Source organism: Schistocerca piceifrons, chromosome 10 (genome assembly GCF_021461385.2).
Source record: "Schistocerca piceifrons isolate TAMUIC-IGC-003096 chromosome 10, iqSchPice1.1, whole genome shotgun sequence".
Taxonomy (NCBI): Eukaryota; Metazoa; Arthropoda; class Insecta; order Orthoptera; family Acrididae; genus Schistocerca; species Schistocerca piceifrons.
The window spans coordinates 129,226,506-129,244,690 of NC_060147.1; the positions used below are offsets into that span (position 1 = coordinate 129,226,506).

At 45.5% G+C, this 18,185-nt stretch overlaps 1 protein-coding gene across 2 annotated transcripts in view; it reads right to left on the minus strand.

The window, feature by feature from the left end:
- LOC124718828 (protein draper) overlaps positions 1 to 18,185 on the minus strand; it is a 403,131-nt gene that overhangs the window by 90,770 nt on the left and 294,176 nt on the right. For both annotated transcript variants that reach the window (XM_047244450.1, XM_047244449.1), the window contains exons 4-5: positions 11,246 to 11,414; positions 7,853 to 8,099 (exon numbers count right to left, since the gene is read on the minus strand). In XM_047244450.1, coding sequence (XP_047100406.1) covers positions 7,853 to 8,099; positions 11,246 to 11,414 — 416 coding nt within the window. The remainder of the gene's footprint in view (positions 1 to 7,852; positions 8,100 to 11,245; positions 11,415 to 18,185) is intronic.

An 18,185-nucleotide genomic window follows, 5' to 3' on the forward strand; every position in this document is an offset into this window, starting at 1 on the left:
TAGGAATTACAATTATGGACAACTTAAACTGGAAGGAACACACAGAAAATGTTGTGGGGAAGGCTAACCGGTGACTACGTTTTGTTGGCAGGACACTTAGAAAATGTAACAGATCTACTAATGAGACTGCCTACACTACGCTTGTCTGTCCTCTGTTAGAATACTGCTGTGCAATGGGGCATCCTTACCAGATAGGACTGATGGAGTACATTGAAAAAGCTCAAAGGGCAGCACGTTTAGTATTATTGCGAAATATGGAAGAGAGCATCACTGAAATGATGTAGGATTTCAGCTGGACATAATTGAAAGAAATGCATTTTTCATTAAGATGGAATCTTCTCATGAAATTACAATCACCAACTTTCTCCTCTGAATGCGAAAATATTTTGTTGACACCGACATACAGAGGGAGGAACAATCACCACAATAAAATAAGGGAAATCAGCGCTTGTATGGAAAGATATAGGTGTTCATTCTTTCCACACACTATACGAGATTGGAATAATAGAAAATTGTGAAGGTGGTTCGATGAACCCTCTGCCAGGCACTTAAATGTGATTTGCAGAGTATCCATGTAGATGTAGATGTAACTGCTAGGGTGGAAATGCAATTGTCCTGTAACTATCTGTACCACATTGTCAACTACTGACCAAGATTTGATCGTACAGAGTATCATTGCAGGCATGTGACTGGCTCAAAGAATACAACTACACTTACAGCTACATTATACTCCACAAGCCACAGTACAGTGTGTGGCAGAGGGTACTTTGTCCATCCCTCTCACTTCCCGCTTTCCCTGTGCCAATCACATGTGGCTCGTGGGAAGAACAATTGCTGGTAAGACACTATCTACCTAGTTTAATTTTCAGGACCTTTTCATGAGGCACATGAAGATGTAGTAATATATTGGTTGATTCTTCAAAGAATGTATATTCTCACAACTTTATTAGTAAACCATACCACAATCCAGACTGCATCTCTTACAGTATCTGCCACTCTGACCACCTCCATGATCCTTTCATGCTTACTGTATCAAGCTGTAATGCAAACAAATATTTTGTAAGCTAATTCCTTTGCTGATGGACTACATTTCCTGATGTTTCTTCCAGTGAATCTTAGTCTGCCATCTGCCTTGCCCATGAGTAAGTTTTATACGATATTCTACTTCAAATCACTCTGTACGCATAGTCCTACATATTTTATAGAAGTAACTGCTTCCAGCAACTGTGTGCAAATCCTGTAACCATACAATAATGGGTATTTTGTCAACTTGTGTGCAATATACTAATTTTTTCATGATGAGAGTCAATTGCCACTCCCTGTACCAAGTGTGGAACTGTACCAAACACCTTCTGGAAGTTAAGGAACACAGAATCTACCAGGGCACCTGTGACTAGTGCTTTTTGGGCCTCATGGATGAACAGAGCAAGCAAAGTTTCACAACTGCTTTGAGAAACCATGTTCATTCCTGCAGAGGAGATCAACATGAACTAATAGGATGTATTATGTCCTACTGGGCAGCTAATTTATCAGGTATCACATTGTTTGTCAACAATACTGGTGTCTGCAGGAAAGTATAGTTACTGGACAGTCATAAAAACATGTGGAGAGACTTGCTTTAACGAATGGCAGCTCTATTCAAATAATTGCAACAATATTTATAACAAAGAGATAGAACCACACCCCCCCCCAACACACACACACTAGATTTTTAGCCGAGTAGTAGTAAAAATAATGTGTTTAATAATTTTAACACTAAACATGTATACATATCCTGTAAACTAATTCATACCACATCATTTAAATAAAATCACCATTCAAATGACCTAAGAAACATGTAACTAACCAAATGCTAGTGATCTTCAGAGATGGTGTTCAAGGTGCAATGTGATTGTTTTAGGGATGTAGCTAAATACGCCACCCTTCTATATCAATGCAGCGACAGCCAGAGCGAGAGCACCAGCAGCAGCGAGTACTGTTTGTATAAAGCGTTTATTTTGCATTTTGTTTACGACCTTCCACTAAGGAAGGGATTCTATTTGTGTTTATCTGCTCTGCATAGTAACTAACAGTTCTTGATAAAACTTTACGTAGTTTTCGTGTTAGATTTCTTAGTGTTTTCTTGATCGTTTAGAACAGAAAGCGCCCTAAAACCGTCTTTTGTTTGTTTCGCGGCCGTTAGCCACTAGTCACTTGAATCAGCAGTTGTCTTGTGACAGCCAGAGCGAGAGCACCAGCAGCACCGAGTACTGTTTGTATAAAGCGTTTTTGTACTTATTTGCTGCGCTTAGCTTTTAAATAGTTTTTCTGGGAAAACCTAGCGTAGTTTTCGCGTCTCGTATTTCAGTGAGTGTTTCTTGATTATCAGAGTAGCTCATCAGAAGATTATCTTGGGAATTTGTCACCGTATAGAGTAGGGTAAACATAGTCATGTGTAGGGACTGTGGTTGTTGTGAGCGGACGCAAGGAGAATTGGCCACTCTTCGGGGGCAGGTGGAGGCTTTGTCTGTTAGGCTCATCGAGCTCGAGGCGCAGGCGTCGGCTCGTAGTGGCGTTGGGGCAACTGTGGTGAGACCTATGCCTACTTCGGTGGCCTTGGAATCACATGGAACCCCTGATGTCGCTGCGTCTTCTGGCAGTGAGCATCTTACCGGTCAGCCATCACTCCAGGGTGAATGGCGGACAGTGGTGGGCTCGCGCGTGCCTGGCCGAAAGGCGAAGGTGGGATCTGGCCGCGTGGCAGCTGCCTTACCCCTTTCCAACAGGTACGGGGTGCTTCCTAGTGGTGATGACATCGTTTCCGAGCCACCACAGGATGCCTCGCCTGTTGGGCCAGTGGCCGATTCTCCGGCAAGGTCCCGACAGTCACAGAGGGCGGGCCTATTAGTTATAGGGAGCTCCAACGTTAGGCGGGTTATGGAGCCCCTTAGGAAAATAGCAGGTAGGTCGGGGAAGAATGCCAGTGTGCACTCGGTGTGCTTGCCGGGGGGTCTCGTCCGTAATGTGGAGGAGGCCCTTCCGGCAGCTATTGAACGCACTGGGTGTGACCGGCTGCAGATAGTAGCACATGTCGGAACGAATGACGCCTGCCGCTTGGGTTCTGAGGCCATCCTTGGTTCCTTCCGGCGGCTGGCTGATTTGGTGAAGACAACCAGCATCGCACGCGGAGTGCAAGCTGAGCTTAATATCTGCAGCATAGTGCCCAGAGTCGATCGCGGTCCTCTGGTTTGGAGCCGTGTGGAGGGTCTAAACCAGAGGCTCAGACGACTCTGCGACTATAATGGTTGCAAATTCATCGACCTCCGTTATTGGGTGGAGAACTGTAGGGCCCCCCTAGACAGGTCAGGCGTGCACTACACACCGGAAGCAGCTACTAGGGTAGCAGAGTACGTGTGGCGTGCACACGGGGGTTTTTTAGGTTAGAGGGACCCCCCCTTGGGAGAAACGATAAAATACCTGACGGCTTACCAGAGAGGACATTATCATCGTTGATAAAGAACGTCCGTCCTCAGAGACCAAAAACAGGAAAAGTTAACGTAATATTGGTAAACTGCAGGAGTATCCAGGGCAAGGTTCCTGAATTAGTATCTCTTATTGAAGGAAATAGTGCGCATATAGTATTAGGAACGGAAAGTTGGTTAAAACCGGAAGTGAACAGTAACGAAATCCTAGACACAGAATGGAATGTATACCGCAAGGATAGGATAAACGCCAATGGTGGAGGAGTATTTATAGCAGTAAAGAATTCAATAATATCCAGTGAAGTTATTAGCGAATGCGAATGTGAAATAATCTGGGTTAAGTTAAGTATCAAAGGTGGGTCAGATATGATAGTCGGATGCTTCTATAGACCACCTGCATCAGCAACCGTAGTAGTTGAGCGCCTCAGAGAGAACCTGCAGAACGTCGTGAAGAAGTTTCGTGATCATACTATTGTAATAGGGGGAGACTTCAATCTACCAGGTATAGAATGGGATAGTCACACAATCAGAACTGGAGCCAGGGACAGAGACTCTTGTGACATTATCCTGACTGCCTTGTCCGAGAATTACTTCGAGCAGATAGTTAGAGAACCAACTCGTGAAGCTAACGTTTTAGACCTCATAGCAACAAATGGACCGAAACTTTTCGACTCCGTGAACGTAGAAGAGGGTATCAGTGATCATAAGTCAGTGGTTGCATCAATGACTACAAGTGTAATAAGAAATGCCAAGAAAGGAAGGAAAATATATTTGCTTAACAAGAGTGATAGGGCACAAATCGCAGAATATCTGAGTGACCACCATCAAACGTTCATTTCTGAGGAAGAGGATGTGGAACAAAAATGGAAAAAATTCAGGAACATCGTCCAGTACGCCTTAGATAAGTTCGTACCGACTAAGGTCCAAAGCGAGGGGAAAGATCCACCGTGGTATAACAATCATGTACGAAAGGTACTACGGAAACAAAGAAAGCTTCATCATAGGTTTAAGAGTAGTCGAATCATAGCTGATAAGGAAAAGCTGAACGAAGCGAAAAAGAGCGTAAAGAGAGCAATGAGAGAAGCATTCAACGAATTCGAACATAAAACATTGGCAAACAATCTAAACAAGAACCCTAAAAAGTTTTGGTCATATGTAAAATCGGTAAGCGGATCTAAATCCCCTATTCAGTCACTCGTTGACCACGATGGCACCGAAACAGAGGACGACCGAAGAAAGGCAGAAATACTGAATTCAGTGTTCCGAAACTGTTTCACTGCGGAAAATCGTAACACGGTCCCTGACTTCAGCCGTCGCACGGACGCCAAAATGGAAAATATTGAAATAAACGATATCGGAATTGAAAAACAACTGCTATCACTTAGTAGCGGAAAAGCATCCGGACCAGACGAGATACCCTTAAGATTCTACAGTGATTATGCTAAAGAACTTGCCCCCTTTCTATCAGCAATTTATCGTAGATCGCTGGAAGAACGTAAAGTACCTAGCGACTGGAAGAAAGCGCAGGTCGTTCCCATTTTCAAGAAGGGTCATAAATCAGATGCGAATAATTATAGGCCTATTTCGCTTACGTCAATCTGTTGTAGAATAATGGAACATGTTTTGTGTTCTCGTATTATGACGTTCTTAGATAATACAAATCTCCTTCATCATAACCAACATGGATTCCGCAAACAGAGATCATGTGAAACTCAGCTCGCCCTATTTGCCCAAGAAATTCACAGTGCCGTAGATACTGGCGAGCAGATTGATGCCGTATTCCTGGACTTCAGGAAGGCATTTGATACGGTTCCGCACTTACGTTTAGTGAAAAAAATACGAGCTTACGGAATATCGGACCAGGTTTGTGATTGGATTCAGGATTTCCTAGAAGAAAGAACACAACATGTCATTCTTAACGGTTCAAAATCTGCAGATGTAGAGGTAATTTCGGGAGTACCGCAGGGAAGCGTGATAGGACCTTTATTGTTTACAATATACATAAATGACTTAGTTGACAACATCGGTAGCTCCGTGAGGCTATTTGCAGATGACACGGTTGTCTACAAGAAAGTAGCAACATCAGAAGACTCGTACGTACTCCAGGAGGACCTGCAGAGGATTAATGCATGGTGCGACAGCTGGCAGCTTTCCCTAAACGTAGATAAATGTAATATAATGCGCATACATAGGGGCAGAAATCCATTCCAGTACGATTATGCCATAGGTGGTAAATCATTGGAAGCGGTAACGACCGTAAAATACTTAGGAGTTACTATCCGGAGCGATCTGAAGTGGAATGATCACATAAAACAAATAGTGGGAAAAGCAGGCGCCAGGTTGAGATTCATAGGAAGAATTCTAAGAAAATGTGACTCATCGACGAAAGAAGTAGCTTACAAAGCGCTTGTTCGTCCGATTCTTGAGTATTGCTCATCAGTATGGGACCCTTACCAGGTTGGATTAATAGAAGAGATAGACATGATCCAGCGAAAAGCAGCGCGATTCGTCATGGGGACATTTAGTCAGCGCGAGAGCGTTACGGAGATGCTGAACAAGCTCCAGTGGCGGACACTTCAAGAAAGGCGTTACGCAATACGGAGAGGTTTATTATCGAAATTACGAGAGAGCACATTCCGGGAAGAGATGGGCAACATATTACTACCGCCCACATATATCTCGCGTAATGATCACAACGAAAAGATCCGAGAAATTAGAGCAAATACGGAGACTTACAAGCAGTCGTTCTTCCCACGCACAATTCGTGAATGGAACAGGGAAGGGGGGATCAGATAGTGGTACAATAAGTACCCTCCGCCACACACCGTAAGGTGGCTCGCGGAGTATAGATGTAGATGTAGATGCATCATTAGGATCTGCATGCCAATGACTATAATATGCTCAGAACCACCAGGTGTTTCACAAATAATCACTGCATCTTCAGCCAAGTGGGCAGTCAGCTCTTGTAGCGCCTACTATCGTTCTGTACACAAAATGCTCAGTCTCTACCCTAAAAAAGAAGTCTGTAGAAGTAAGGTGGGAAGAATGTGATGGCCACGACACTGGCTCATTGCTCTCATGCCATCAATTGGGGAAAACATTGTCTAAATGTCCTCTGACCTCAACAGAAAAGGATAGTGGGGACCCATCATCCTGGGACCATAATCACAGCCAGACTGTTTCTGGGATCTTCTCTGATGTTTCAGGTAGTATTTCAAGGATAAATATGTGGTAATTAGGCAGAAGATATGACCCAATCATATGGTTGTGAATAATACCTGTCCTTACATTTTGGGTAAATCCCTGTTGATGATGAAAAATATGTGATGCCTTAGGATTTTCCAACTCCCAGACTTGGCTATTGCAGCTGTTGAATACTCCTTCACTTGTGAAGGCAGCCTCATTTGTAAACAAAACACATGTTTACAATTTGGCAAAGATATCACTCACAGAATGCCACATGCTGGGAAAAGTCATCTGCTGATAGGTCTTGTACCTTCTGATACACGAATAGAGGCATGCCATCCTGTCCAGGACATTCTATGCATTGGTGTTGGAGATATCTAGTTACTTGTTTAGATAGTGTGTGCTGGTGCTGGGGTCATGCTCAATCCATAGTAACACAGCTTCCTCAAACAAAACAGTTCACACATTCCAGTTTCCTGTCGGTCTTCAGAACTGGTAAAAATTCGTCGGGCAATAGACAGCGCCACTCAAATTGTCAACACAAATGGCACTACTAAGATTATCCCACAACTTCCACATCGCTGGCAATGGGTCACACACAATGCTCATGACTAGTCTGAAGGTCAGTAAAACTTTGAAAAACGTGTCTATTTTGTACGAGTGGTAAATAAATAGTTGCCACTATTAAAGTTTCAACCCTTGTATTTTCACAGGAGCTACAAATCTATGGTGTAGAATCACAAAAAAACGTAAAATCAAAGTTCTACTGTACATGCAATGCAGGTTTTCGTGGTTAGTATTTGCATTTTCTGTGATGTTTGTTTTATGGGCATTAATTCATTTAAAAGGCAAATTTCTTTAACAGTTCATTTTCCAATGCTGGAGTCATCATCAGAGGCTATTCCAATTCAGAAAGCAGCTGCAATCTCACAGAAGCTCCACATCTGGTGACTTCAAGAACCAACTGTTGCCTGGATACATACGAACAATTCAGCTTGCTAGCTGATACTGCAATGTAACTGCTTTGCGAGTCATTATAACCTCTGGCAATGTCGACAGCGCCAGAAGACAAAATGTTAGGCAGAGAAAAATGCCTCAGACCGTGGCCTAATGACCACAAAACAAAAATCACCGAGAGCTGTCTGTTAAAACGTTTTGAAACGCTGGGACTGGAGCAGCAGCAGCAGTGGTGGGCAGACACTCACAGAGGGCCGGTCCAACCAGGTGCACAGTGGCAGGCACCCGAGATGTGGTGGCAGGAGCCGCCGTTCTGGCAGCGGCACTCCTCGCTGCAGTCCTGGCCGTAGTGAGAGGGCGGGCACTCCTCGTCACAGAACTTGCCGCGCCAGCCCCGCGTACAGTGGCACGTCCCACTGTACGGGTCGCAGCTCGCGTTGTTGCGGCACTGGCACAGGTGGTGGCAATCTGGGCCCCAGTGTCCCTCCGGGCACGCTGTGGAAAAACGGACAGCTCGCGTAACGTCGTAGTCCAAAAATGTGTACCGCCTCACAGGTGCGTCAAAACTACAGCACTGTGAGACGTGAGATGGAAGTCTGTGAAGCAGACACAAAGCACTGCAGAGGTCGATTCACACCGGATGCCGAAAACAGCAGGGAAAGTCACAGGCAAATGGAGATGTGGTCACACTAGACAGATTATCGACATGCTATCGCGTCACTTAACCTAGTACCGAACGGTGAAGATGAGGTTATCAAACAATTGGAAATCGGGGATGGAATAGTGACAATATAAAATGTATAAGCCCTTCCCCAATCCCCAATCCCTGATTCCTTAAAGAATCAGATTACTGTGTATAAAACAGCTCCAAATGTCTTGATTACCACAAATGAGTTAATATGTTGAATGTTTCATCTTAAGAATTTAGAGCCTTTATCACTGAAGATGCAAAACCTTAATTTTTCTGACCTGTTGTAAAATGATATACACTCCTGGAAATTGAAATAAGAACATCGTGAATTCATTGTCCCAGGAAGGGGAAACTTTATTGACACATTCCTGGGGTCAGATACATCACATGATCACACTGACAGAACCACAGGCACATAGACACAGGCAACAGAGCATGCACAATGTCGGCACTAGTACAGTGTATATCCACCTTTCGCAGCAATGTAGGCTGCTATTCTCCCATGGAGACGATCGTAGAGATGCTGGATGTAGTCCTGTGGAACGGCTTGCCATGCCATTTCCACCTGGCGCCTCAGTTGGACCAGCGTTCGTGCTGGACGTGCAGACCGCGTGAGACGACGCTTCATCCAGTCCCAAACATGCTCAATGGGGGACAGATCCGAAGATCTTGCTGGCCAGGGTAGTTGACTTACACCTTCTAGAGCACGTTGGGTGGCACGGGATACATGCGGACGTGCATTGTCCTGTTGGAACAGCAAGTTCCCTTGCCGGTCTAGGAATGGTAGAACGATGGGTTCGATGACGGTTTGGATGTACCGTGCACTATTCAGTGTCCCCTCGACGATCACCAGTGGTGTACGGCCAGTGTAGGAGATCGCTCCCCACACCATGATGCCGGGTGTTGGCCCTGTGTGCCTTGGTCGTATGCAGTCCTGATTGTGGCGCTCACCTGCACGGCGCCAAACACGCATACGACCATCATTGGCACCAAGGCAGAAGCGACTCTCATCGCTGAAGACGACACGTCTCCATTTGTCCCTCCATTCACGCCAGTCGCGACACCACTGGAGGCGGGCTGCACGATGTTGGGGCGTGAGCGGAAGACGGCCTAACGGTGTGCGGGACCGTAGCCCAGCTTCATGGAGACGGTTGCGAATGGTCCTCGCCGATACCCCAGGAGCAACAGTGTCCCTAATTTGCTGGGAAGTGGCGGTGCGGTCCCCTAAGGCACTGCGTAGGATCCTACGGTCTTGGCGTGCATCCGTGGTTCGCTGCGGTCCGGTCCCAGGTCGACGGGCACGTGCACCTTCCGCCGACCACTGGCGACAACATCGATGTACTGTGGAGACCTCACGCCCCACGTGTTGAGCAATTCGGCGGTACGTCCACCCGGCCTCCCGCATGTCCACTATACGCCCTCACTCAAAGTCCGTCAACTGCACATACGGTTCACGTCCACGCTGTCGCGGCATGCTACCAGTGTTAAAGACTGCGATGGAGCTCCGTATGCCACGGCAAACTGGCTGACACTGACGGCGGCGGTGCACAAATGCTGCGCAGCTAGCGCCATTCGACGGCCAACACCGCGGTTCCTGGTGTGTCCGCTGTGCCGTGCGTGTGATCATTGCTTGTACAGCCCTCTCGCAGTGTCCGGAGCAAGTATGGTGGGTCTGACACACCGGTGTCAATGTGTTCTTTTTTCCATTTCCAGGAGTGTATATCTCTAGGTATCTTCAGTGGTATATGTGGATACTATCTGCAAAATGGGTAGCAAAGAGAGTTAGTGCTAAAGAAAGAGTAAATTAAGATATCTTGCTTGATGCTGCAGTTTCACCATACAAACAATGAACATTTGGTAAGCAATAAACTATTCTCTTTTCATTATTTTGTGGGGTTATAAGGGAGAAAAAGTTTTAAAAAGGTTCAAAATGATTTTAAAGTTTGTTGGAAATTCCTTGGTGCTCCCATTATGAAACACTGTATGAGTATAATGTGGGTAATTTCCATTCTGTTTTGAGAAAAGTTACTTTCTTGTATATCTGAAAGTTTATGACATCAAATCTCATGAAATATGAGGGAGGTGGGAGAGGGAGGGTGGGAGGAGAGAGGGGAGGGGAGGGGGAGAAGAGAGGGGGAGGGGGAGAAGAGAGGGGAAGTGGGGACATGAGAGGGGAGTGGGGACAGGAGAGTGGAGGGGGGACAGAGAGGGGAAGTGGGGACATGAGAGGGGAGTGGGGACAGGAGAGTGGAGTGGGGACAGGAGAGGGGGAGGGGGAAAGGAGAGGGGCACAGGGGGAGGGACAGGAGGGGGAGGGACAGGAGGGGGAGGGACAGGAGGGGGAGGGACAGGAGGGGGAGGGACAGGAGGGGGAGGGACAGGAGGGGGAGGGACAGGAGGGGGAGGGACAGGAGGGGGAGGGACAGGAGGGGGAGGGACAGGAGGGGGAGGGACAGGAGGGGGAGGGACAGGAGGGGGAGGGACAGGAGGGGGAGGGACAGGAGGGGGAGGGACAGGAGGGGGAGGGACAGGAGGGGGAGGGACAGGAGGGGGGCAGGAGAGGGGGACAGGAGAGGGGGAGGGTGGCAGGGCGGACAGGGGGGAGGGGGGGAGGGGGAGGAGGGGGAGATGAGAGGGGGATGGGGAGGGGGAGAGGTGGAGGGAGAGAGGAGAGGAGGAGAGGAGAGGGGGAGAGGAGAGGGGGAGAGGAGAGGGGGAGAGGAGAGGGGGGAGAGGAGAGGGGTGAGGAGAGGGGGGAGGTGGAGAGGGAGAGGGGGGAGGTGGAGAGGTGGAGGGGGTGGGGAGGGGAGGGGGAGAGGGGGAGGGAGAGAGGGGGAGGGAGAGAGGGGGAGGGAGAGTGGAGAGGGGGAGAGGAGAGGGGGAGGGGGAGAGGGGAGGGGGAGGGATATTCTGTAAGCAGCTGCTGCAGTTCATAAAGTGTTTTACTTACACACACTGCAAGTGGGTCCACCATATCCATGCAAGCATTGGCATGTATCAGGGGCAACACATGTCCCGTGCAGACAATCGTCAGAACAGACAGCAATGCATTTGTCACCTGTCGAACTCTTTGTGTAACCGTGACAGCAGTCTTGTACTGGCCTGGTTTTGACCAGAGTCTGAAAATAAGAACATGAAAATGAGATACCAGCCTTTAGTAATTCTCAAACAACATCAGGTCATCAGAAAATTGATAAATCAGCATGGGCCTCGACTGGGGGGAGATACAGTATAAAAAAGTAAAAACCTGTTTCAGTTCAACACAATTCGATCACAAAAATTTCTTGCAACTCCAAGAATCATTAACAATGTACAGGTACAGACAAAAATATTGAGGGTGAAGTCATGTTCTGAAGTGCCAGTAGAATTAAAAAGCTATTACAGAAACTCAATCACTATCATATCAAACCAAAATAAATTATGTTTATATGATGTTTTGCAAGCTGAATAGTACAGGCATCAATTCCATTCTGTATACACTGTACACTAGTCCTATGCCATTACCAAAAAGAACATCTGAGCCACTGTCTTGAAATATAGAAGTTATTTCTTAAGAAAATACTGGTATCAAACATTAATCCTACACTCAAACCTGAGGAAAAAATCTCTCTTCATGGCAGCCTTTGCTGATATTAAATGTCATCACTTCTCCATTTCTCTATTACGCTCCCTAATTTCATCCATAGGTGTTTTCCTTTCAGATTTCCCAAAACTACATTCACATATTTATTGGCTCATAATGCTCAGTGAAGTTTCTCAGCAATTTATAAATTTATTACACATCTGTTTATATGGTAGAGAAAACCATGGGTAGGTTGTTAAGGAACTGGAAGTTTAACCAGCTTTCTAAGCTGCCATTAATGACTGTGAGGCCTGTATACTGACGAAGTATCTGTCCAATATGGCTGACCAACTGTTTCCGAAACAAATCCATAATTATTCTTGCAAAGCCACTCAGAAAAAATAGCTGTGGATTTTCAACCATGTTGTGAGCCCATTTCTTTTAATAGTTTTCAGTTATACGGTTCTTATTCTCCACAATCAAAAAAATGTGCCAGTTTAGGAAATAAACATGCTTCTCAATCTTATGAAGCACCTTTATTCCAATGACTCACCACATACAATGGTTGAAGATTTACACTGAGGTGGGAAAAGTCATGTGATACCGGCATGCACATACACAGGACATAGGTAATATCACGTACACAAAGTATAAAAGGGCAATGCATTGGCAGAGCTATCATTTGTACACAGTGATTCATATACAAAGGTTTCTGACGTGATAATGGGCCCTTGACGGAAGTTAACAGACTCTGAATGTGGAATGGTAGTTGGAGCCAGATGCATGGAACACTTCATTTTGGAAACCATTAAGGAATTCAGTAATTTGTGATCCACAGTGTCAAGGTTGTGCTGACAGTACCAAATGTCAGGCATTACCTCTCACTGTGGACAACGCAGCGGCCGACAGCATTCGTATAATTATCGAGAGCAGCAGCGATTGCATACAGTTGTCACTGCCAACAGACAATCGACACTATGTGAAACAAGCACAGAAATTAATGTGGAACATAACTATCATATCTGTTAGGACAGTGCAGTGAAATTTGGTGTTAATGGGATACGGCAGCAGACAACCGAGGCGAGTGCTTTTGCTAACAGCACAACATTGCCTACAGAGCCTCTCCTGGGCTCACGACCCTATTGGTTGGACCCTAGATGACTGGAAAACTGTAGCCTTGTCAGACGAGCCCTGATTTCAGTTGGTAAGAGCTGATGGTAGGATTAGTGTGCAGTGCAGCTCCCATGAAGCCATGGGGCCCAAGTTGTCAACAATCCACTGTGCAAGCCGGTGGTGGCTCCATAAAGGGGTGGGCTGTGTTTACATGGAATGGACAGGATCCTCTAGTCCAATTGAACCAATCATTGACTGGAAATGGTTATGTTTGACTGCTTTGAGACTATTTGCAGGCATTCATGGACTTCATGTTCCAAAACAACAATGGAATTCTTATGGATAACAGTGTCTCCACGATAAATTGTTCACGATTGGTTTGATAACATTCTGGAGAATTTGAGCGAATGATTTGGCCAACCAGATCACCAGACAAGAATCCCATCAATATTATGGGACATAATCAAGAGGTCAGGTCACACACAAAATTCTGCAGTGACAACATTTTTGCAATGAAGAACGGCTATAGAGGTAGCATGGTTCAATATTTGTGCAGGGGACTGCCAAAGACTTGCTGCGTCTGTACCATGTCAAGTTGCTGCAGTAAACGAGGGTAAAAGGAGGTCCGACATGATATTACGAGATAGCCCATGACTTTTGTCACCTCGGTGTTTAAACACATTAAATACAGTGCATTCATTTTTCTTACTAATATGTATTAATTCCTTTCTTATGTGCTGACGTTGGAAAGTATTGGATCCCCCAATATCAACTGTATGTGACTGATGACAGTCATCAAAACGGCAGCAGACATAAACCACTCATTGAAATTCCACATGTGTAAAATACATGCCGTAAGAAGAATTACACTCCTGGAAATGGAAAAAAGAACACATTGACACCCGGTGTGTCAGACCCACCATACTTGCTCCGGACACTGCGAGAGGGGCTGTACAAGCAATGATCACACGCACAGCACAGCGGACACACCAGGAACCGCGGTGTTGGCCGTCGAATGGCGCTAGCTGCGCAGCATTTGTGCACCACCGCCGTCAGTGTCAGCCAGTTTTGCCGTGGCATACGGAGCTCCATCGCAGTCTTTAACACTGGTAGCATGGCGCGACAGCGTGGACGTGAACCGTATGTGCAGTTGACGGACTTTGAGTGAGGGCGTATAGTGGGGCATGCGGGAGGCCGGGTGGACGTACCGCCGAATTGCTCAACACGTGGGGCGTGAGGTCTCCACAGTACATCGATGTTGTCGCCAGTGGTCGGCGGAAGGTGCACGTGCCTGTCGACCTGGGACCGGGACCGCAGCGACGCACGGATGCACGCCAAGACCGTAGGATCCTAACGCAGTGCCGTAGGGGACCGCACCGCCACTTCCCAGCAATTTAGGGACACTGTTGCTCCTGGGGTATCGGCGAGGACCATTCGCAAACCGTCTCCATGAAGCTGGGCTACGGGTCCCGCACACCGTTAGGGCCGTCTTTCCGCTCACGCCCCAACATCGTGCAGCCCGCCTCCAGTGGTGTCGCGACAGGCGTGAAATGGAGGGACGAATGGAGACGTGTCGTCTTCAGCGATGAGAGTCGCTTCTGCCTTGGTGCCAATGATGGTCGTATGCGTGTTTGGCGCCGTGCAGGTGAGCGCCACAATCAGGACTGCATACGACCGAGGCACACAGGGCCAACACCCGGCATCATGGTGTGGGGAAGCGATCTCCTGCACTGGCCGTACACCACTGGTGATCGTCGAGGGGACACTGAATAGGGGCACGGTACATCCAAACCGTCATCGAACCCATCGTTCTACCATTCCTAGACCGGCAAGGGAACTTGCTGTTCCAACAGGACAATGCACGTCCGCATGTATCCCGTGCCACCCCAACGTGCTCTAGAAGGTGTAAGTCAACTACCCTGGCCAGCAAGATCTCCGGATCTGTCCCCCATTGAGCATGTTTGGGACTGGATGAAGCGTCGTCTCACGCGGTCTGCACGTCCAGCACGAACGCTGGTCCAACTGAGGCGCCAGGTGGAAATGGCATGGCAAGCCGTTCCACAGGACTACATCCAGCATCTCTACGATCGTCTCCATGGGAGAATAGCAGCCTACATTGCTGCGAAAGGTGGATATACACTGTACTAGTGCCGACATTGTGCATGCTCTGTTGCCTGTGTCTATGTGCCTGTGGTTCTGTCAGTGTGATCACGTGATGTATCTAACCCCAGGAATGTGTCAATAAAGTTTCCCCATCCTGGGACAATGAATTCACGATGTTCTTATTTCAATTTCCAGGAGTGTATTTTTATGTCATGACATCACATTTACTGGCTTTGCAAGTAGAAGTAACATAGTGGACTCCTCTTTGGTTTTTCATTGTTTATAGTTAGATAATATGCACCAAAACTCTCTTCAGAGGCTTGTCCATTATCTAATATATGTTTTCTGAATCTACCTTGCAGTTAGTTTTTATAACAAGAAGAGTGTTAATAATGAGGAAGTGCATTAAGTAGGCACATATGTAAACATTACAGATCCATTACCACAACCCCCTTTTTTTTGGGGGGGGGGGCATTCACATTCTTTGGCCTTCCCAACTCTCAACTAAATTACCTCATTTCAAGCTAACCCGCAATTTTTCATCACAACCAGGATTTCACGTAGGGTGCTGCAGAGGTCCAGTATCACACTTTAGCCTTCACAAACAGTCATTTTTATTCATTCCCCACTCACTCATCGTATTCTGTGAATCCCATCAAGAAGTAGAACCTACAGGGATGTGGACCAAGTGAAAGTATACATTAGTAAAGGACAATGAAATGAAATACAGTTAATCCATACACTGTATTAACAATATGCTGCTTAATGCTATACAACTCTGTGCCAGTTAAACTGAATCAGAGTAGGTTGGGGGAAAAAGTTGTTGCTTCCTCATTTATACTAAAGAGCAGCTGCAGCTTCATGGTTTGTGGCATAGTAACAGATCAATAAAATTCTGAGCATGCAGCCGCCTCACAAATTCCATTTGTTCATGTATTTTTTTTTGGCCATATACCTTTCGGCCATCTTCAGTGGAGCTCATAACAATACATTGACCTCCCACAGGGGATAAACCACTTAGCCACATATTCAATTAATGCACACGTTTTTGCTGCCAATCAATATCTCAGGCACTCGTGTATCTGCGAATGTGTGCATAGCAGTGTGGTCTGTGGGTTTAAAAGTACAGTGAGTGCTGTAGCATCCGTCATTTGTCTCACACTGAAGCCAGCCAAAAAGCATAACGTAAGGCCCTGATGAAGGCTAGCTGCAACGCTGGCCGAAACGTTGGCGCATTTTAAATTATGACGATGCGGTCTGATACCCTGAAGAATTTTATTGAAGAAAAAGCATACAGCTGAAATATTATAAGAAATGTTATTTATGTGGCTACACGCCTGAAATTTAACAGATCATTATACAGCATCTATAAATCCTCTATTAGTAGCTTCTTATTTTCTTAATTACAATGGTACTTAAAAAAATTACATGTGTAAATACAGAGCCCTATTCACAGTTCATTAGTACTTGCAACACAGATTTATAACAAACACTGCTGCTGGCCATGAAGCTAACGAGGCTTTTCCATATTTGGATACATATGTTCATATTTTTTAATGACAGCTTGTCTAATGACGTTGGTTGTGATTTCCAATTTATGTTAACTGAGAGCTTGTTGAATATCCTCAAATCGGAGCACATAACATCACTCTGAACTCTACATGGTGAGGGAGAGTCTACATGAAAACTATTTTTGTTTTTTTGTATTGAGGCCATGCACATCAAAGGTCAATTGAAAAAGTCTTGGCGTCAGCAAAGAACGCAATTTAGGAGTAAATACATTGCGAAGTAAGTTCCAAGTCAACTTAGACTTTGTGCTACACTTCGGATCAGTGTGTCACCACAACTTATATTTCAAAAATTGATATTTTTTGGTGGCTGAAGACAATATCAAGGATAAATTAAGATACCACCACATTTCCCACCTTAGTGGATATTAAGAAGCTGACAGACAAACCATTCTAGGCACTTTAGCAGAACTCATAGTAGACAGGAAGACTAGAAAACTAATCTAGCAGACTCTCGCAGACACATCATCTTAAATGAAATTTCTTGGTGAAAAAAGTGTAGAAAAATTCGACAATGTAGTCTCCCCATCACATAATGTTAGACACAGTCACCAGAGAATGGGGGAAAGAGAATACAAACCTCACTGTCTCAGGACAGAGAATCAAACTGTAGTGAATATCTTTTGCTGACAATTTATCTATCTTCACCAAGCCTATCTATAAACCAAGTATGCCATAGAAAACTTACAAGAGACAGCACCAAACACCCTCTAATTTTATGAGAAAACTCATTTGATGGAAAATTTACATCAAAATATAAGAAGATCCCTACCACAAATGAAAAATGAGGAATTTCATAACTGTCTTCTTTAAAATATCTCATACAAATCTTTGTATCTTTTTGAGAAAAAATAAAAACTTTGAGGTTTGATGATGACACGTCCCTTGAAGACAGCAAAGGACTAGGAAAAGCAGTCGGATGTAATGGCCCGTTCTTGAAAAGAGGTTATTACGATTAATATCAACAAAATTAAAACAAAGGTAATGGACTGTAGTCAAGTCACAGGATGCTGCCAGGATTAGATTGGAAAAAAAGTTGGAAAAAAGACACTATAATTAGTAGACGGGTTTTGTTATTTGGGCAGTAAAGTAACTGATGATGGAAAAAGTGGAGAAAATATGAAATGTAGATTGGTGATAGAAAATGACGGCAGTACTGCATACAAGAGGTATAAAAGGGCAGTGCATTGGGGAACTGTCATCTGTGAAAAGGTTTCCGATGTGATTATGGCTGCACTTTCAACACAGATTGCTAGTTGGAACTAGGCGCACTATACATTCCATTTCGGAAATCATAAGGGAATTCATATTCTGATATCCGCAGTGTCAAGAACATGCTAAGAATACCAAATTTCAGGCATTAGCTCTCACCATGGATAACACAGTGGATACCACCACGGATAACTAACATACAAGTAACACTGCATGAAATAACCACAGAAACTGATGTGGGATTTGAAACGAATGTATCCACGAGGGCAGTGTGGTGAAATTTGGCGTTAATGGACTATGACAGCAAACAACAGACAAGTGCCTTTCTTAAC